The sequence below is a fragment of the Condylura cristata genome, unplaced genomic scaffold, assembly GCF_000260355.1.
Source record: "Condylura cristata isolate star-nosed mole 26May11 unplaced genomic scaffold, ConCri1.0 scaffold00003, whole genome shotgun sequence".
Lineage (NCBI taxonomy): Eukaryota > Metazoa > Chordata > Mammalia > Eulipotyphla > Talpidae > Condylura > Condylura cristata.
In genome coordinates, this window is record NW_004567104.1 from 13,317,657 (window position 1) to 13,341,174 (window position 23,518).

Genomic DNA, 23,518 nt, shown 5'->3' on the forward strand with positions numbered 1-23,518 from the left:
AAGCTTAAACCACTTCTGCATGAGTTTGAGTCCCTGCCTGCCCTGGGGGAGATCCACATGGCGAGGCAGACCTCTCCTGACTCGCCCGCTACTCTCCTCAGCAGTGTACTTCGTCTATCTGCCTGTTCTGTACCCCACTGTCTCTGGTGAATCCTTTTACCCTCCGCATCTCTGGTCTGTACTCCAGTTCTGTACAAATAAATAAATAAATCTTAAAAAAAAAGTGATTTTAATAGATATTTAAAAAACTCCCTGAAATGCTGTATAAGAAAACAATCTATATCATGATAAAACATAGATCTAGGCTAAGTTATGTAAATTTGACCTAGATATTAGAATAATGAATATTAAAATAATTTAGAAGACAGGGGTTCTATGCTGAGAATTTTCTTCTCTGATGGGAAATTCCTTGCTGATTTGGGGAAATGGTGCAATCTCCAAACTCTGTTCTTTTTATATAGAACAATTTTATTCTGAAACTAGTTGGGAACAAAAACACAACAAAGCAAAATAAGCACAGGCTTGAGGGTAATATTCCCCCCCCTTTTCCTCATCAAAGATTAAATCAGCATATCAGCAGTTGAGAATGAAAGAGGGGGATAGGTAGAGGAAGAAAGTGAGAAGATATTGAAGAGAGAGATGACTTGCATTGTGAGTTAAGTCTTTGCTGGACTTTGCAGGTAAAACTCTGGGTACAGTTGGTAAGGAATAGGTCTTACAGAAGGAGTTTATATATGTCTTATGTCCATTACAAATCTATGAGGAAATGGTAGTCTTTTCAGTCAATGAATAAACTAAAGCAAGCCACAGCAGGGAAATAAGGCAGAATTATGTTAGAAAATTGAATTCTAAAGAGTGGATATTGCCCGTTTAATCTGACTTGAGAATTGCCAAGTATGTAAGTAAGTTGATGTAGCTATGTAGAAGGAATTATAGGAATGAGAACAAAGAGACTACAAGAGAATCTGCTTGCTTTGAAAAGAAAAAAAAAAAAATGTCCTAAGCAAGTAAAAGGTTGAGGCAAAGCAAAATCTCTGTTTTGTATGGCCATTAGAGCAAAAAGTGCAAGAATTCATTGGAATGGGATAACCTGTGCATCTTAGGAATTACTTATATGGGAAGTATTACTTTTAGTCAGAAGAAAGTCATTATAAAGCAATGCTGGCTGAATAAGGCAATATAAACTATATTAAAGTACCACACTTAGAAATGCCAATTTTTGATTTATGCCATTCTGATGTTGAGAACTACATTTATGTCTAGGGAGCATGACTGATATTTGGAGTGAATATTGAGAATTATGTCTGCAAAATGAAACTAAAACCAAGTCTATATTTCATTGATACGGAATAGCATGCACACATTGTCTCAAAGAGACATATGTTGCTGCTGTGAAGATACTGACCATTTAACAAATGATTTTTAATTACATGGGCTAGGTGTCCATGGAAAGAAAATACTGGATTCTACCTAATAATTAGTAACATCAATTATCATTAGTGAGATAAAAAAAACTTGGACAATCCAAGTTTCACAAATTCAAATACCCTGGCCACCATTCAATAAATTTGAATGTGGGGGGCAGGTTGAATGTATGACTTTAGTTAGGGAACATTGGTGAATGTCCTCTCCACCCAACGCATCAGCTTCAATTGGACGGAAAGAGCTATCTTGATTGAACAAATGCCTGCAAAGTTACCAGTTTTCAATACCTGGATCTCTCATAAATAAATGTTTTTTTGTTTTTGTTTTTTGTGTTTTTTTTTATGTAATATAAATTGTTTCTTTGTTTTTCATGATCTAGTACTCAATGGTAGCTCTTTTGTGGGAGTAATACAACTCTTCCTAACCTGTCCAGTATTGATATAAAACCACAAGATTTTCAACAAGAATATATGAAGGAGTAAAGGACGATGAAGTCTCTTTTCAGAAAATAGACCTTTAAAAGAAGCAAATTTATAGAGGTCACCATAAAAAACATTCAGTTGCTACTGGTTAGACTGTATGGTAAATGACCTTTTAACTTTCTATTTCCAAAGTGCTTCGTTACCATAGATATTTATAAATTTCATTAAACCTTTTCTCTGCTTTATTTAGAAATACATAGGCCTCCTATTTTAATTGATTTTGTTGCAAAGATCTATCAGGTCCTCAAAGAAAACTGGGTTGGTACTAAAATATTCTGTGTTGAAAATCTGATATTGCACTTTTACAGTTGTGGATTATACAATTTTCTGAATATTAAAGTACATCTCTCTAAAATTTTGGTAGCTTTTAAATTTTTTTATTATTATATCATGCCAAAGAAAAATAAGAGGATTGAAGAATCAGTGTCCTGATTCATTGGCAAGCATTTAGTGGGTACCTCTTTTCTGCCTGATGTGACATGTGCTGTCTTAAACATCTCACTTTCTCATGGATACCACTAAGGAAACTGGTTATCTTCCACATTTCTTCCTTGACACAGTAACCTCTCTGATCATACTAGGTTTTTGGAATTTTATTAAAGATAACATTTGTAATCAATATTAACTATAGAAACTATTACAGAAATTGTTAGTTTACTTATTTTTTTTATTTTTTAATGTTTTTTTTTTAATTTTATAAGCTATTTTTCTTTTTCTTTTTCATTCTAGACAGTTCATAGTTTAAGAAATAATAGGCTATCATCTTCTATTTCCCCAGTGGTGGCATTTAGTTTTGTGGTGTGCTCTGATCATGTTAGTCGCCTTACACTCTTAAAACACACTCTTAAGATACTATTTTTTTTTTTTTAAGATTTATTTATGCTTGCAGAACTGGGATACAGGCAGAAGTGTGGTGGGTGAGAGGATACACCAGAGACAGAGTGGGAAGCAGAACAGGCAGATTGACAAAAGTACACTGCTGAGGGCAGCAGCGGAAGGGTCAGAAGAGGTCTGCCATGCCATGTGGGTCAGCTCCCTGGTGGTGGATCAAAAATGTTCTGCAGTGGCTTCCGAGAGCTTCATAATGCACTGCTTTAACCCGTTGCACCACCAGGGAGAGTCTGGGAGTATACTTTTAAGAAAAAAAAAAAAATAGAGAAAATTTATTGTGTGGGTTTTAAAAAACATTTTAAGAAAAATGAAATTTATAATTATAGTCTACCAAAGCATCTTCCATAGTTCTAGGAAATATTAAAAACATGTTAGATATTCAACATTATTTTAAAATCTTTCAAATTAAAAGGCATCAGTGTTCAAGTCTATGGTGACATTTTTTTTTTTAAGAACAATTGCAAGCAAAGCTTGATTTAGACCAGTATTAGTTACACTTTTTGAACATCAGAATCATAGAGGAGTGTAAGAACATAGATTCCTAAAATCCATCCCCAAAGGTTCTCATTCAGGAGGGTAAAGATAGAGTCTAAAAATTTGTATTTTAAATAACCTCCTGGGTAACATTTATGCTCCTGAACTAGTTACCATATTTTGAGTAGCACTGATTTAGGGATGGTCAAAGAACACAGTATATGCTAACAATTTACATTATGTTTTTCAGAAAAATAACTTCAACTGTTCCAGAAGAACTCAGTGTTCAGAAACCAATGTCAGTTCTGTGCAGATACAAGGTGATGCCGATTATTTCATCAACCATCTTGGAGTCCCTACTATGCAGTTTGCTTATGAGGACATCAGAACACTCAAGGTGATTCTAAAAATTCAAAACACACAGGCACACAGATAAAGAAACATGTATGTACATACAATGCTGCAGACAGGCAAAATTTAATTCAATCTCACTTGTCTTTGTTACAAATAGGTCACTCTATAGAGCAGCTTCATTTAGAGAGTGCTTGTTGTACTAAAGCTTTGTAACAATATTTGAAAACATCAGCTCTTTTCAATAGTGTTGAATTCAATTTAAAAAGATTTATACTGTCACTCACATTTTCACAGTGTGCTTCACAACAAGAAATTTGCAGTAGTTGGATTAACATCAAAACATAATTGTAATCTTCAGTATTCACAGAACAGATGACATGTGCAATAGATTCTCCACTCCTTGCCCAAGGGAAAATGCATTTCACATGCTGTATGTTAATGTGAGTCTTGTGGATCAGCAACCGACATTTGCCAATAGTTTGCCTAGCTAAAATATACTACTTTTTTTTGGTGAAGACCATTGTTCACCTGTCTTTTCCCCCCCCAAACAATATGAGAGGTATGATTCACCCTAATTAAGTATGTGTGATTCTATTATCCATGAGTCTTTAAATCTTAGAATTAAGTCATAGGAAATTATTTCTATGTAGATCTAAACCTGCTGGAATATTTTACCTTCTTTTACAATTTACACATTGATTATTGGAAGCTATGCAAAAGCTTTGTCTGTTAGAGGTAATAATTAAACTAACATAATGGTGGATGGAAAGTAGAGTAGCTTCTACTTTGCTTTTCAAATATAGATATTTGTTCCTGAAAATTATTGTCATCACATAATTTTATTTTATAGGATCAACTTCAGATATTCAATATCTTAATTTCTGATAGACTTTTAGCAGTCAGAAATTAAATTCTAAGTCCTATGCAGCCCTTACCCCAACCTTTTTGGGGTAATAAATACTGCAGTTAATAAATACTGAAAAAACTTAAAGTCATGGAGGGAAAAATTTTGTGAAATCTGTTGAGATGAGTTATTGGGTAATGAAAATGTAATAATGATTTATCTCTTTAAATTTGGATTTCCATATACTGTTGTTATTTAAAATAGGGTATGTCTTTAAAGTATCTTCACTTTCATGCAAGTTCATTATATACACTTCAATGAAATTAATGCATTAGAAAATTAACTTATTTTTAATTTTCCTGCTTGGTATTCTTAAATATCTCTATCACATTTCATCTCTGTCCATTCTGTTCCTATTATGTTAATGAGTTAAATAATAACTTTTCTTGTATAATATAGTCTTTAGAATGAAACTATACTTGACTGCTAACTGCAATAACTTACTAACAAATCATTAACTCTCTATCAGAATCATTTCACAGAAAATAAATCTTGGTATAGTTATGGAATCTACTTCACAGAGTTATGATAAAAATCGAGGAGATACTGTAAAATATTTAATTAAAATCAGCATATAACAAGACTTATCAAACATATGTGTTATCATAATTATTGTTTGATTTTAAGTTTAACATATTAATGGGAGATTTTCTCTATACGTTTAGACAAGAACACATCACTGAAAGGAAGGAATTTGTTAAAAAGAAAAAAAAACTTGAGGCTACAAAGGTAGATTTTGATGAGGATAAACTAAATGATCTGAGTTATCCATAGAAAGATTTGGGAACAGTTTCAAATGAAGTTCTATAAAGGTAGTATTATTAGATGTTACTCTGAATGCTAAGTATGTCTAATACAAGCAGAATAGTCTAAAGGAACTAATCAGTTTTTCAGTAATACTCAGAATATCTGACACCCTTCATCTGTCATTATTTTTTGTTACTTTTGTTTTAAAAAAAGTAATTAAAAGAGAATCCCCTATGCTTTATAACTAATAACACTGTTTATTTTGAATGGGATTTTTTAAAAAACGGATTATTTTGTACAAAATGTGAATGCTTATGAAGCAATTATTTGCATGATGAATTTTCCTAAGAGCAGTGACATTTGCTTGATGCATCCACTTACAATAAATACCTCTATATAGTAATTAGGTGGAATTATAAATATTGAATATTTTATTCATGTAAATATTTTAAATGTTTATAAAGAACATAAGTATTCTTTATTCACAAATATAATATCTCTTCTGTTAATTAATAAGGTAAGTAAGGAAATCAGATCTTTTCATAATAGGAAAAAATAACTGGAAAAATGAGCTAGAGCTACAGATACAGTTTTTATGGATATATGGAACTCTATCATTCTAAATGTTATGTTTTGCTCAAACATGACATTTTAAAATGTCCATGACAAATATTTAATACTATTCATATTCCCACCAGTAACTTTCCAACAGTTTTTCCAGTTGTTAAAATTTTGCATAAGACTGTTTGAAATACCTTTCATCTCTAGTTTTTCATCTTTACATATTTTTTAGCTTTTTCATCTATACTTCAATTTTCTAATAATTAAATCTCACAAATACAAAGCAATCTATGGGTTTACTAAATGATTCCTTCTCATAAGTTATTGCCCTGTTAATTGAAACATCTCTAGTTATAATCATCATTTAAATAAAGTTTTCAATTTGTAAACATTGTTGCACCTGTTAGGAGAAGCATTCTGCTCAGATTAAATACAATGCTGAGATTGCTGAAAGGAAATGAAAAGACAGATGCTTTCTGATTAAGAATGCAATATTTATGACAGGCTGGTGGTCCAATGAACATTCATTCTGTCACTTAACAGCTGTTTCACATAATTTTTGTTACAGATCACTGTATTTACTCACTATAGGGCATGTCACAGGGACTGCCTTTCTAAGTATACCAAAAGATCTATCCATGCCCTGCAAGCTTTATACCACAAATTTAAGCGCTTGTTCCTCACTGTGCTTAACCTTACATTTTTTGCTCCTCTGCTTGGAATATTCCATTTTAAACCCAATTTACCTCTATAATGGAGCATTTAACATTTAAATCATAATGAGATAAGGGGGCTTGCCAGCTTTCACATAGCAGGGTGTTTTTGCATAATTGTTTAATACCATTTAGCAGCTTCATGGCAGAAAATCAAGTTTTGAAACTTTCATTAATTGTAAATTAGATGATTTTGATATAAATTCTGATACTTAAACGGGTATAGAACAATCTGTGGTGTGTGTGTGTGTGTATGCATATAAACCAAAAAATGATCATTTGTGCATATACAATGCTAAAATGCACATATATATGTTTTGGAGCAATGTAACATAGTTTAGATGTTGATTAATCGTATTTTATTTTAATGAATAGGAGAAGCATTTTTTGCTTAAATTAGAGATTATGCTTTTATTGAATTTTCTGTTTGGAGCTTAATTCCTGTCATTGTTATATTAACAGTTAATTAAAAGATACTAACTTAAGAAACATAATATGTAAATGCATAAATTATACACATGTACAGTATCTGGTAGAATCTGATTCACTCTGATAGCTACAAATGGCATTATGTAATACATAAAGTTTCTATTTTAAACTATGCTAATTAAAAACAAGACAGAAAGAGGTTCTTTGGCTCACCACTTCTTCGTATATTACATTAGTAAAAGTACTTACAAAATTCTTCAAAACATATAATTTTCAGATCAGATTTCCTCCATTTAGGGCAGAGATATTAAATCATTTGTAATAAAAGCCCACTTACCTTTTACAAATATGAAAGACTCCAAAGAAAAGTGGTTTTGCTTTGTTTTTCTGGGTAATATATATAAATACTTACCATATAGGAATTAAACCAGAAATATAGGGTTATTTCTTCATTTAAGAAATAAAAAATAGACTTATAATTAATCTAATTTATGCTCAAGACAGATAATTATATTTCCCAAGATGAGAGATTATAAACTAGATGAGTAGCATTCCTAAATATTTTTATGAATTTCTTTAATGTGGCTTAACATCAGATAATTAGTCTCAAATGTGTTTCAATATTTAATCTGCTGTTACATGTTTTTTTATTTCCTTAAGTAAAAAAAAAAAGTATAAGAATTTCCATAAAATGACAAATACTTTTCTTGCATACTATGAACCTTGACAAGAAATAATTTCAATGTGTAACCAGGTAACCATCTTAATGAACATAATGAACATTTGCATCCAGTACACACTGAACTTACATAAAAGATGAGAGCACAATAATGCATAAAGTTCCTCTTTATGAAAATCTCATCATGAAAACACTTCTGAAGTTCTCTGGATCATATTTGGAAAAAAATGTTCATTTGACGAATTTGGTTAAAATAGTCTCCTCCATTCTTCACAACATCTGACAAGGTATCCAACATTGTGCCTTTTAAAAGATTTGAACTGTGACTTTATATAAACCTATGTATATCTTTTCTGGTCATCCTTGGGTTCTGCCATCCCATTCACCTGACAAACAGCCTGAAGTGGAAAATATAACACTCTCATAAACTGTGACTCTACAAAGAAGTCTGCCTCTTAGAAGCCTTCCTTTAGAAGAGAAGGTTAAACCCCAATCAACAAATCAACAGTTATAGAGCAGACTTGAAAAGCTTTGATTGTACAGTATATGAAATGCCTGTCACAGAGGGAGTGCTATTAAAGTTGCTGTACGCTTCCAAAAGCCTGAGGAGTAAACACAAGAAATTGAAATATGAGACAGATATTGAAAAAACAAAGAGTAGAGAAACTCTTAAGACTCAAATGGATAATTCAAAAGATCATACTTCAAATTGCCTAATATTTTGAAATGACTGCAAGGAGGACAAATTTCCCCTAGCAACTGTCCTGCTTCGAATGTTAAATAAGAACATTTATTCTGAATGCCTGTCACTGGATCACGCTATATAGTACATGCACTATATTTTAACTTTAATGCAGTTTCAGGGATTATGTTGTGATTTTCCTAACTATGAGGGAAATTGTTTCATAATGAAGTTTTTGATAATTTCAATAATAAAACTTACAGGTAGATTCAATGATAAACCATGTTGTCAATTTGACAACACTTAAACTACGATTATAGGGGAACTCCCAGGTAATTAATTTCTATATTCACTAATTCAAATGCATTCATATACTTAGCCAGCAATTACTAAGCACTTTGTTGCAACCCAACACTATATTAGAAATAAAAAGGAAACATGTGCTCTCTTTCCAAAGTGGCCACATTCTCGATGAGGACTCAAGCATATAAATAAATAAGATAGTACAAGGTAACTGACTTCCACTTCAGCAATGTGTATATTCATTGACAATTTTTATTCCACTAAAACACAATAATCAATATTCAGGTGTCCTTGAAACTCAGACTAGTCATATACTTCCTGAATTTTTGAATATTTTTTTCATTCAGTGATGCTATGCTTACCCAAAGTGAACTATGTGCTCAGGTCTATATATTCATTTTGTATTCATTTTTACTACCTAGGTAATTTAATTTCTATAAAGATTTGTGAATCATGAGTACAAAGCAAATTTTTTTAAAGATTTTATTTATTTGTACATACAGAACTGGGGTACAGGCCAGAGGCTCAGGGGTGGCGAGAGGCTTCACCAGAGACAGAATGGGGAGCAGAACAGGCAGATCAATGAAGTACACTGCTGAGGGGAGCAGCGGGCGGCTCAGGAGAGGGTTGCCACGCCATGTGGTCACCTCCGAGGCAGGTGGGAATCGAACTCAGTCAGAAGTGGCTTTAGCTTCTCAATGCTGTGCTTTAACCCGCTGTGCCACGAGGGAGGGCCCCAAAACAAATTATTTTTAAGAAACCTTTAGTGATAACACACTAAATTGAGCTTCTAATAAAGAATATAAATGTAGTTTTACAAGGAAATTATAAAAGGTTGGGGGAAACTATAATAATCTAGATGCATGTTACATGCAGTTTACTGCCCACATATACTTAATAACTCCATTTTAAACAGTGACTTGAAAGTATATAATATGGAGGACTAGGAGTAAATCACAAGATTTCATTCAGCAGTTTCAACAATTAGACAAAATTTCTGAATTTACATTAAGATATTGGCCAATAGCCATGTACTCATGGATTTTAAATTAGCATATACTATCATATATGCATGTATATGTGTGTGTATGTATGTATGTATATATATAAACACACATATTGGACACACTTCTAAATAATTAACCTTCCAACCAGCCAACCATTAGGATAAATTATTGAGTCAGAGGGCAACTAGTATATAGTGATGTGATATAGACAGGTAGTGTCAAGGAACATTCTATATAGTACTCATGTAACATTTATAGCAGGCCTTGTTTTGTCTAAAGCCATTGAGCATGTTCATTGAATTATTCTAGTTATAAATAGTAGTTATGTGGAAGGTCCTGATGTTACCACTTTCACTAAAGATAAAACTGAATCATAAAGCAATCAAATTGGTCAGCATCACAAATCTGTTTAATGGTAGAATCAGGCTCTAACCCCAGTGCTCCACTCCAGTAACTCTTCTGGACTCTTCCCTACTCTTATGTTGTTTCTCAAGTTTTCCTGGATAAAATGACATAGTTCTAAAATATTTCCATCTCTTACTGCATCCACAGTTCAATGTACTAGTATAGAGCCGAATAACTTTCCCCCTAGTTTCCTATAGAAAGCTTCTAAACAGGCCAGCTTTGACTGTTCTCAAGGTTAAGCAGCATCTGGAAGTGGGTCATGTGTGTCTTAAATGAATTTTAAATGGGATTGTAATTTACATATGATGACAAAACTGATATTAATGCTTCCTTAATATAGTTAATATATTCATTTTATAAAAGTATAATTTATTTCCAAGTTGGTTTTGGAAGATTAGGAGATGGACACATTGACCTCTTCTAAGTTTAATGATGATGCTAAATTTCTTTACGTAGACTATTTTATATATAAAATCATTTTGGTAGCTAATTTAGCTGACTTTAAAATGAGTAATTAAAATGTTACGATTTTGAAACTTATATACTGTAATAATAAACTCCAGAAGAAAATTGCACTATGGTCATGAATGAATTTTCTTATCTGTTTCTATTTACATACTTTTTATTTGTAAAGATTTTTTTATTTATTCGTACAGAACGGGTACAGGCCAGAGATGCGGAGAGGGTGAGAGGATTCACCAGAGACAGAGCGGGGAGCAGAACAGGCAGATCAACGAAGTACACTACTGAGGGGAGTAGCGAGGGGAGCAGTGGGCGGGTCAGGAGAGGTCTGCCGCGCCATGTGGTCACCTCCAGGGTAGGCGGGAATCGAACTCATGAGGAAATGGTTTAAGCTTTTTTGTGCTGTGCTTTAACCCACCAGGGAGGGCCATATTTACATACTTTTTAATGTTACTTTACATGCACTTGGAATTGCAGGTCCTCAATATCTGTTTCATAGATTGCATTAGTTCACACAGACGCATGTACTTTTGTTTCTAAATATTAAATGTTTCAATAGAAACAAACTACAAAGAAAGATACACCAGTAGTAAACTTTAAGTTTCATAAATGTTATAGAATTTAAAAATGGATTGTAGCCAAGGCTACTTGTTTTTTTATAGAGTGTTATTGCTCCCTCATAAAATATTCTGTTCTTTTTTTTTTATTAGTTTCAAGAGAGCTACAGTTGTCTTCAGTCTCCTTTTATCAACCTGCTGTTCCTATGATTTTAAATGACTAGACAGAATTCTAAAAGTGAACAAAGAACTTATTAGAATTTTGACTTTACAGTGTGTCTTGTCAGTAACTTTACCATTAAACTTATTCTGACTCAATTTTGTCTTATCAAGAGAGAATATTTTAAAAATATATAGTATATAGTATAGTATTTTTGAAGTAATGTAAAAAAAATGAGCTATATGCACAAGGTCTTTTCATTTCTTCTTTAAACTTGTACCTGTGTTTTCACTTTGTTTTTATATGTTGGTAATCTTTCAAAGCACTAGAAAGATTAAATATTTTCCATGCTTAGAGACTTTTTTTTAATTCATTACGTAAGTACACATAAATGGAAGTCAGCAGGATATTTTATATTAGTATCACTATGGCTTGTTCTTTAAAATAATAGATCACAGGGATTTCTATTGGCCAAAGGGTTAAATCTCAGTGCTACCACCAAGACAGTCCTTGGTGGTGGCCTGAGTTTGATCCTGGCCAGGGAACTGACTTACATGGTGCAGCAGACCTCTGCTTGTTTGCCTGCTGCTTCTCTTAGCATTGTGTATTTCAGTAGATTTACCTGTACTGCTCCCTACTCTCTCTCTGGTGAATTCTCTCACTCCCACATATACCCCAGTTCTTCAATTCAACAAATAAGTAAATATGTGTTAAATATATAAATATAGGTAGATAGATAGCTGGTAGAGAGAGATCACACACTTGTGCATGATGATAGTTTGAGGTCAAATTCAAGGTATTTTTGTCTGTTCTGGCCACCTGTCCTAAGCAGACATGGAAACTCCAAAACATATTATTTGTTCAGAATTTCATCAGTGCAGGGATGATCCTGGATAATCCATGTGGTAAAAATAAGTTCAGAGTCACTTTTGACAAGATTAACCTAAAAATGAGGTGTTCAGCTCTCCTTGATAGCACAGCAGGTTAAAGCACAGCACTACAAAGCTAAAGCCATTTTAACACAAGTCAGGAAAGTGACCCACATGGTTCAGCAGACCTCTCCTGACCCACCCGCTGCTCCAGCAATGTACTTCATTGTCTGCATGTTCTTCTCCCCATTCTGTCTCTGCTGAATCCTCTCACTTCCACTGCACTTCTGGCCTGTCACCAGTTCTGTATACATAAATAAATAAATCTTAAAAAAGAAATAAATGAGGGCTCCACATATATGCCTCACTCAGAATCTCCCTGTTGACAAATTAATAAGAATCATACATAGATAATTAGACCTTTAGTGGAAGATAAGTCATTGAGCCCAAGTTGTTTAATACATTCTCTGCAGTAAAAGGAAATAGTAACTTAGAGAAATTTGGTGAGCTTACTAAAGGAGTTAAGAAGAATAGTACATGTCTAATTCATTCCACTCCAATTGTACTGCGTCTGTATAATGTAGTTGTACTCTAAATAAAAGCCATAGTCCTTTTGTGTATGTCTTGCAAAGAAAACCTTACTAGTATTATAATATAGACTATTATAGCCAACAGAAAAATTGTTCTCTTTTATTAAAGGATGGTTATTTGTAATATTACATTTGTTTCACAGATGGATGAATGGATAGATGAGTTTTAAATTATACATTGATACCTAGCCACTACATGCTTAGAAATTTTAATTCCCTCCATCCTCCCTTTATACCTCTCTTACTTATTTCCTTCTCTTCTATTTTCAATCAAACTTCATTTACCTCACTAAGTTCTTGTTGTTCCAGTATATTTATTTAAGGTAATATACTTTCTGATAATGTCAAAATACAATAATGCATAATATAATTTAATAATAATTGACATAAATATTCACTAGTTATTAAATATTGTTATGTTAGGTGATTTTTGTTGAACATATTTAGATTTGATATTTGTTCCTTTCTCTAGTTTTTCTGGGATAAATTCTGAGGCATCAAGTCTGGATAGAAACTGAATATTTTAAGCCTCGTGGGTTGTTGGAAAAGACTTTTCTGAGTTGTGGTGTTTTATAAAACCTTTATAAGGATCTTTAGGATTTTTTTGTTTTGTTTTGCTAGTCTAAGTAATAACATACATTAAAAATATATTTTTCAATCTTATTGGTAAAATTGGCATCCTGTCATTTTAACTTACTCTTATATTAACCTATTCAATGTTTACTGACTTATTACATCTTTTATAAAGATATTCTTCAATATTTATAATTAGAAATGAATAATGTTGACAAAGGAATAAGCTGATTTATTTCTATTAAAAAAAGTATAAATGGATACAGAATAGAATAGAAAAGAACAGATAGAAATAATATAGTACAGATGTTAACTAAGTATCCACACTTAGAAGTTACAAATGTATAATTAGGCCCTCCCTGGTGGCGCAGCGGGTTAAAGCACAGCACAAAGAAGCTTAAACCACTTCCGCATGAGTTCGATCCCTGCCTGCCCTGGAGGTGACCACATGGCGCGGCAGACCTCTCCTGACCCGCCCACTGCTCCCCTCAGCAGTGTACTTCGTTGATCTACCTGTTCTGTACCCCACTCTGTCTGTGGTGAATCCTCTCACCCTCTGCATCTCTGGCCTGTACCCCAGTTCTGTATGAACAAATAAATAAATCTTTAAAAAAAATGTTTAATTAATAGTCAGTACAGGATACTATTGATAATGGCATCTATGTTCAGATTTATCAAGGCATGAATCTATCTGTAAATCAACATACTTACATCTTGATGACTGAACTTGAAGTATCTTTAAAACATTTGAAGTGTTAAAGTTAGAAAATAGAAAATGTGTGACAATCAGTTTGACGGGTGTCAGAGATTATTTTATGCAAATTCCAACATATCATTCCAAACCACTGCACAGAAGTAGTCTATAGCATTCCTTCAACAAGGTCATAGGAGTTTCTAAGAGGGTGGGGGAAAGGAAGCAATGAAAAGAATTAGAGTTAAAAGTGTACATAAATCAGGGTTTATGTTCCAAGGTCATAATTTTAAAAGTATAGACATTTGCTTTTAGTGAACAAAGGAAAATTTGTGTGCTTAGGGATGGGGAGGGGTGCAGGTTGCTAAGAGGCCCAGGGCATGATTAATGTATCTGTCTAGTGGGCATGCCACCTCTTCAAAATAGCTGGTGCTGTTACTACACTATGATTAACCTGTAAGGCAACAGAAAAATAGACTTGTACCACACTGCACTCTATCATTCCCTGATATCATTTTTCAGAGGGTGCCATTGGAAAAATGAACTTCATCATGGCTGCATGGGGGAGCTAGGTGTGGGTGTGGTTAGTGTGGAGGTGGGAGGTAAATATTCCTGAGCCTCAGTGCTGTACATAGCATCCCTATTGGATCTGATTTATTATTAACTTTTTATGTGTTCACATATAATATAAAACATTTCTCTAAATATGTTGAATGAAATTTAGCTTATCTTAAAAATTTAACTCTGTGTTAAAAAGAAATATTGACTTGATAAAAGCTTAGAAATTTACTAAAAACATTTGTCAGACTTATTTATAATTGTGAAAAAAAGTTCTAGAGAAGGGAAATAATAGAAAAGAATGAGTATATTATGGTCACAGGAAAGGGATTTAATGTTTATCTTCCTTAAAAATACCAATCACCATCATCAGTTAAGTTTAATTGAGCACAAACTATGTTCAGAACACTATGCTTTGCATTAAGAACAGATAAAACTGTGATACAATCCATGGTGCTCAGGGGATTTATAATCTCTTTAGTGCATCAGGCATGAGCATAAACAAATGGCAATAAAAGGAAGCCCAGGCTCAGTGTAAAATAATCGCTAAAGACAGAGTATCTGAGCCAAGATTAACTGAGCCAATCATTTAAATTTTAATTATTTTTATTTTATTAGAATTTACATATTAATATATGTTTTCAGCTTACTCTAGATCTTTGAACACTTTATGAAGTAAAGATACATACACCATAAAGTAAATCTCAGGGGTATTATGAAAGAAAACTAAACTATTAAACTATACAGGCAGATGATAAATCAGGAAGAATAAAAGATTTCAGAACAGAGAGCTGACATTAGAAATCTACAATCCCTACAGCTACCCCAGAGTCTGAAGAGCCAGGTAGCACCGTGACAGCTATTCAACAGGTACTTCCTAGATTCATCACTGAATTGGCTACTAGTGGAGTTCATTTTCAAAGGTTTCCATATGTAATTAATCCTTTTAATTTAGAATCTAGACTTCTGGCAATACATTTTACACAGAAATGACTCATAAGCCAATCTACACAAGCTCTAATTCCCAAATTATCATTGACTCATTTTCTTGTTCATAGTTTTCTTTAAAAGCGTCATCTTCTCCTAATAGTTTATATGACAGTGAAGATTACAGGTTTTTGTCCACACCATCTTTGCCCATTAAATACGCACCTAAGGTGTAAAACCACAGAACAGTACAGTACACCATTTAAGCAGTGTTTTAGTTTATTAGTACTTCCATAGCAAAGTGCTACAAACTGGATGGCTTAAGCAATGTAATTTTTTTCTTTTTGAGATTTATTTATTTGTGCTTACAGAACTGGAGTACACATCAGAGGTGCAGGGGCAATGACAATTCACCAGAGACAGAGTGGGGAGCAGAACAGGCAGACAATGAATTACACTGATGAGGGGAGCAGCAGGCAGGTCAGGAGAGGTCTGTGGTGCCATATGGATCACCTCCAGAGCAGGTGGGGATCAAACTCATGGGAAGTGGCTTTAACTTCTTAGTGCAGTGCTTTAACCCACTGCGCCACCAGGGAGGGCCTAGCAATGTAAATTTATTGTCTCATAGTTCTGGAAGCCAGAAGTTCAAAATCAAGTTATCAGGAAGCAGAGCCTACTAAGGGGGCTGAAGAGAATGTTACCTTCTTTTCTACCCTTTGGTGGTTCACCAGTAATATTTGGCATTCCTTGATTGTGGTAGCATTATTTAATTGCCTGTCTTTATGCCCAGATTTACACCTTTAATTGAGATGTAATTGACATACAAAAATGTAATAATGCAGAAATACAATATAGCGATGTGATTTGTATATATTATGAAATTAACACTACAATATGTCTAATTAACATCCATCACTACACATCATTACAAACTTTGTTCCTGATGATGAAATCTACTGATTAAATTCTACTCTCTGAACAACTTTTAGCTGTGAATACAGTATTACTAACTAGTCACCATGATATGCATTTCATCCCCATGCCTTATTTATTTTATAATAGGAAATTTGTATATTTTGACCTCATTCACCCAGTCTGTTCATCCTCCACCTCTTGTAATTACCATTCAGAAAATTATAAATATTACTATTTTATTTTAAATTTCACATATAATAGAGATTATATAGTACATGGATATCTCTGATGTATTTTATGTAGCAGAATGCCCTGAACATGTTACAATGGAAAAACTTTCAAACTTTTCTTTTTAAAAGTATTTCAGTGTGAGTGTGTATGTGTGTGTGTTTTAACCATTCATTCATTATCCATCTTGGTTATTGAAAATAATGCTGATGTAAATGTGGATGTCCGTATATCTTTTTTGTGTTAGTTTTTTCATTTCTTTAGATAAACATCTAGAAGTGAAATTGCTGGTTATTTGGTTCATCTGGTTTTACTTTTATGAGGAACCTCCATACTATTTTCCATTCAACTGCACCATTAGACACTCTACCGAGTCCACACAGTTTTCCTATTCTCCACCACCTCAGTGACACTTATATTTTTCTTCTCTTTTTGATTATAGTTGTTCTAATAGGAGGGAGGTGGCGTCTCATTGAAGCTTTTTTTTTTTTTCATTTCCCTGATGATTAGTGATGTTGAGGAACCTTACATATATCTGTTGACCATCTGTTCTTGGGAATGTGATGTTTATGTTATTGAGTTGCATGAGTCTTTATATATTGTAGGTATTTACCTCTTTTAATTCCTTAGCAGATAAGTAAATTAAAAAATTCTCTCCAGTTTTATAGGTTTCCATTTCCAAATTTCCCCTTATGTAAAAAAGAAAAAGTCATGCTGGATTAAGATTCACCTTAAAGACCTAATTTTAACACTGCCATCTGTAAAAACCTCTTTTCCCAATAAGATCATATTCATAGGTTAAGGGTCTTAAGACTTTAAGATGTGAGACACAGTCTACTCCATAACAACAAAAAAAGTAATATGTTACCTTAAAAATGGAATATGGGAAATCAAGGAGACTTTAAGTTCATTACTTTATTGAGGAAAAAAAAATCCACTGTAGACATGAAAGGTGGTGTTTAAAATATATCTATTTAGTCTCCTGTTAATAACTATTGCAAGAATAGACCTAATTCTAACTGAAGTATGGAATGTTAAGATTTGTTTGTGTTTTTAGGAAATCAGTTCATAAGTTCTTTCTTGATTATGTTGCTTTTTTGTTCCTGAAAGTGGTATTTGATCCTATAAAGTTTGTATGAAATGTGTAACTTTCTCCTTTTTCCCTTTCCCCCTTTAATATCTTTTGGTAAAGATCCAGAAATCTTGATACCAAATTTTCATCTTTTTTCTTTTAAAATTACTTTAGCAATTTCAGGCAGGCAGTCCTGATGAAATGCTAAAGTATTTTCAAGTGACACAGTATACATTTGTTTATGTTCCAGTTAGCTGGGTTCATTGGTCTGCATTATTACCTAATCACATTTATATACAATATTGTAAAGTAGAAGTCTGCATAAGTGTTCCATGATTGGTCATCACAGAAAATAGAATCTTGATTTGCTACGGTTCCAGATGGTGGTTTGGTTATAATAGTTTAGATTTAATCATGATTATTACAACAAAACCAAGCTAAATTATACTATCTTAGAATGAATTTTATGTTATTTGCAACCATAAATTCTTGCAGAAGGCATGTTCCTATCAATTTTAGTGATTGGAATAGATGTTTATTAAGATAGTCATTGAATATCACCATTCTCTTTACCATAAATAATTAATTCTTAAAATTAGTGTTTCCTGATTTTGAACATTATTTATTTACTATTCTTTTGAACGCCTCCAGGTAGAAACTTTTTTCCATGTGAAACAGTCTGTTCTTCACTAACTCGATGGCTATGTTGGGATTATTACTAACATTATCAGTTTGCTTTGAGAAAATATTTTAGTGTTCATTAGTATAAAATATCCCTAGTTTTTTTAAGTTATTTATTGGCAGGTATAAATTCAGGATGTATATTTTATTCTAGCTGTCCAGAACTTAGCACTGTACACCTTACAGAACATTTATTTTACCACCTAAGTCGTAAAAGTTGTTTTCCATATCTCTAGTCAAACTTAACTATGGGCAAGAAGAAGTGGAAAAATTACCTGTCACATTATTCACAGGCCAGACCAGGATATTGTAATACCATGGCCCACTAAGCTAATTCAGAAGAAAAAAAAATGGAAAGAGGTTTTTAAAAGATGGCATTTATATGTAATATATGTAGAAGAGTTTAGGGTTTGACAGTTTGAGATTGTATCCTCTTTAGAAAGAATGCATAATGACTTTTATTTCTTTTGAAATATGCATAACTCTTCAAGGTAACTTTCAACTCTTATTAGCATTTTTCAAAGCAAGTTTCCCATCTCTGTAAAAACAAAAGGTACAACATATCTAATCTTTGAGTAGAGTGAATGTTTATTTAGCAACAGTTCAGTCATTTCCCCTTCTGGGAGGGGACTTTCAGTTCATTACTTTATTGAAAAAAGAAAGACCCACTGTAGAGATAAAAGGTGATATTTAAAGTATATCTACTTAGTCTCATGTTAATCATCATTGTACGAATAGACCTAATTCGAACTGAAGTATGGAATGTTAAGATTTGTTAGTGAGAATGAGTTTGTGAATAGGAAAATAGTTTTTGGATTCAGGGTTATCTGGATTTAAAGTCCAGCCTTGTTTCTTTCTGACCTACAACCTTTTAAATGTTCATTTCTTGAAAGTTTCATCTCATCTGTAAGGTGAAAGTTACAATGATATCTAATTAATGAATTAATTGAGTTTATATCAGGGTTTCACAGTCTAAACACTATATTTTGTGCCAAATAATAATTCTTCATTGTGGAGGCCTTTTTCTGTATTTTGAGGGATGTTTTAAAATATCTCTAACCTCTATTCACTAGATTTCAGTATAGCGCCTTTCCCCCTGAGTTATACAAACCAAAAACTTCTCAAGGTATAGTTATATGAACCTCGGAGAATAAATTCCCCCTCAGCTGAGGATCACTGAAAAGCACAAATATCATGCTTATCTTAAGATGTTTTTTAAGAGTATGGGCATTATGTCTATTATGCTATAGATGGCCACACATATACAAATGTATAGCTGAATACACACACACACACACACACACATATACACATAGGTGTGTGTCTGTATATTAATGATTCAATTATAATTCAAAGCAGTGAGGGACATAGCAATAACTTATCTATAGATGACCCTCAAACTTCATTAGTTTCATGTTCTTTGCTACCAACCATTTTACAAATTACCAGCATTCTGCAAGAGAGATAGACTTAAAATCATTTGCCTTATGTACACCTAGAAGAATACAATGCATACATGAAAAATGGATTACTCTGGAGTTAAAAGATTGTTATCAGTTATATAATATTATATGGATTGTGCCCAATAAGTGTTTTCATTCTACCACCACAGTGGAGTCCAAAAAAGTTACTATAAGAATTTTTTAGTGCTACTTGGCTACTAAAATCTCTCGTGGGAAGTGGTGTGTAAAATATAAAAATTTAAATATTCCACTTTTAAAATGTTAGTAAGGCTGTATACTAACTTCATTTAGTTTTCTACATTTCCTTGCCTTTTTCCTTGTCTCATAATTCTCTCATTAACGATATTTAGGTCCAGATGATTTTCAACTTACTGATGAGGACACTAGACAAGAACATCAATTAAGTGATAAATATGGGACAAATAACTCAACTCAAAGTATAGAAGTTGCCCCATTACCTCACAGGCCTATGTTTTACACACAACTGCATTCACAATAGCCAGTGGTGATTCTGGGAAACCTTGTGCTCTCACTGTGGAGCTTTTTCCAGGTATCTATCTTTCTGAAGTTCAAGTTACTTAATTCTTTACAGTGCACTCAAGGATTATTCCCACTAACAGGCTTTGGTAATGCTTTTAGCCCATTACTCTCCATGAGTTGTACTCTTAAATATTCCCCTGGACACTCATTTAGTTGAATTTTGTAGTAAGAGCACACTGACATTGTTAAGGTTAATGACTCAATGTTTTACAAGTTGAAACACATTTGAGGTTAAATTGATTGTTTGGATCATTTTATTCAACATTGTGAAAGCCTTGAGTGTGGGTGTTACTTACTGCCTTGGAGGAATATCTTTGTTATACCCTTAATAGCATGGCTTCGAGAGTGATACCTATTAATAGAACTGGGACTACTCTAACCATGTTTCTGAATTCATTGATAATGAATTTACAGTGATACGTAGGTCCTATAGGATCAAAAGCATTTATAGCCAATTTTATATATTGCATGGTATGCTTATTTGACAACCTGTCATATAAGAATCATTATTAATCCCACTGACTGTCCCTAGGACAATACTGCTAATCAGAGGCCTCTTGGCAGACTATAAAATTATTAAATTATAATATTTGTAACAGTAGTAGTAGTATAGTAGCAATAATAGTAATGGCTAGTATTTAGTGTCTATTTACTATGTATTAGGCTTTATATTAAAATGTGTTTAATATAATATATGTTATATGTATGCATGTATGTATGTATTAACTTCTTAGAGAGATTAAGTAGTTTTCTATGGCCATGTCAATCTTTTTTTTTTTTTAAGATGTATTTATTTATGCATACAGAGCTGGGGGACACGCCAGAAGTGCAGTGGCAGTGAGAGGATTCATCAGAGACAGAGTGGGGAGCACAATACTCCCACTGAGAAGTACACTGCTGAGGGGAGCAGTGGGTGGTTCAGGAGAGGTCTGCCACACCATGTGGATCACCTCTGGGGCGGGGATCAAACTCATGCTGAAGTGGCTTTAGCTTCTTAGTGCTGTGCTTTAACCCACTGTGCCACCAAGGAGGGCCCAACCATGTCCATCTTAAGAACTCTGAAGTGAGACAGTTTGAGTTCAAACTTCATTTACTTAATATCTGTCCTTTATCAGTCCTTTATCATATATAAATCTTGAGGTCATCATCATAGTTTCAGTGCTATTCTATGAATTTGCCTTTTCCTTTCCAGTAAAATCTTACGTTGATGACCATTTAGCAGTTTCTCACAATGTTGTTAGGCAAGAAACTAATAATATAAATTTTGTAAGTTGCTTTTCATTGGGAATTACATATTTTATTCAGGAATGTATCTCCAGTGTATAAGGCACTCAGCATATGCTAATTAATCAGCTTACTGCTCCTAATTTATATATTCTGCAAGGACCTTGAAAAGATACTTGTTTTATCCAAGATAAAAAAGTTTAATTATGGGTAATTTTGTATGCTGTCTTAGGTCTGTACTGGAAAAAAATTAAGAGTGGGAGAGCACATTGATCTTTACAAACATCTGAAATTTTATAGTCAAGTTTGTTTTCATACCATAACAAGACATAAGGCTAGTCTTTTTCAGTAGTCATATTCCTATAAATTATCATGGAATGTTATATTATTATCACAAGTAACATAAAGAAACTTCAAGCCTACAAAGATTGAAGAGTTGACAAGTAAACAAGTCAAAATATATTTTCTACAAAAGAGTGAGACTAGGCTGGCACCAGAAGTCTCACCAGCAACCCCAAATAGTAGCATTGTAAATATGCCTTTCAATTTTTCAGAGAAAATCATTTTTATCCTACAATTTAATTTATTTAAATTAAGAAAGATGTATAAAAATTACACTCAGTCTTTCCGTGAACATTGTAAACAGGAATCATGGTATCTCAATTGCTTAAACTCACAAAGCTTAACTTCCTTGTATGTATTTGTATAATGTGCCAATCAAAAAAAAAAAAGAGAAAAACACTTAAAAAACAGGTGATGTGGAATCCAAGAAATAGCTAACCTGATTCAAAACAGCAGTGGGTAGAAGAAGTAAGTCCCAAGGCTAAGGACCTATATTAAAACAAACAAACAATAACAACAGCAACAACAAAAAAAAAAAAAAACCAGTTAGAAGCAGACGGACAATATCTGGAGGGGGTACAAAGTAATATCAAAATAAGTAAAAATACAAGGAAATCTCAATATTAAAATAAAACATTTGCAGTTTAAATACAAATTGTAGAGTTTAAAATGGAGTATGAATTCAGTGGGCTATAAGAAAAATCAGATGGATTTCAGAAGATGGATATATCCAACAATAAGCTGAATGAAATGTGCGTATTATATAGAACAATTTTTTTTCTCAGTAAGAAAATAATAGCAACAGTGAGACATTGCAGTAGGGGGAATGAAAACAAAAGCAAAACCTAAAATCAGAGCAAAATAATGATCAAATATAAAGCTGACTAAAGTGTGTCTTGATTTTGATTAATAGATAAGAAGGAAAAATCTATTTAAATAGGATTTTTGAGCTTAATTGAGCTGTATATCTTTTTTTTTTTTTTTAAGATTTATTTATTTGTACATACAGAACTGGGGTACAGGCCAGTGGCTCAGGGGCAGCGAGAGGATTCACCAGAGACAGAGAGGGGAGCAGAACAGGCCGACTGACGAAGTACACTGCTGAGGGGAGTAGCGGGCGGGTCAGGAGAGGTCTGCCAGGCCATGTGGTCACCTCCGGAGCAGGCAGGAATTGAACTCAGTCGGAAGTGGCTTTAGCTTCTCAGTGCTGTGCTTTAACCCGCTGCACCACCAGGGAGTGTCCTGAGCTGTATATCTTAATGGACAAAAAACCATGTAATTGTAGCAGCCTATATTTGGCTTTGTAAGAAATAGTGGTTACATAGTCAAAATGTTATACATATTTTTTTTTATTTTTTTCAACTTTTAGAATAAATCTCTGTAAATAATTTACTTGATTATTTTAATTGTGAGCATACTCTAGAATGTGACTAATGTGAATCTTGTCAATACAGATGTAAAGCAAATCCGGAGATGAAACATAGGAGCACTGATTATTAGTCTTACATTGGGAAGCATATATATAAATTTAATAGCTGATGAAAAGTGAAATTTAAATATTTTAAAAGTTTAAAGATAAAATGGCAAGTATTAAGAAGCTATAATTTTCA

The 23,518-nt window shown here is 33.1% G+C and overlaps 1 protein-coding gene across 1 annotated transcript in view; it reads left to right on the top strand.

The window, feature by feature from the left end:
* NAALADL2 (N-acetylated alpha-linked acidic dipeptidase-like 2) overlaps positions 1-23,518 on the top strand; it is an 880,510-nt gene that overhangs the window by 685,766 nt on the left and 171,226 nt on the right. Inside the window, exon 10 of the mRNA XM_004674978.1 lies at positions 3,523-3,669. Coding sequence (XP_004675035.1) covers positions 3,523-3,669 — 147 coding nt within the window. The remainder of the gene's footprint in view (positions 1-3,522; positions 3,670-23,518) is intronic.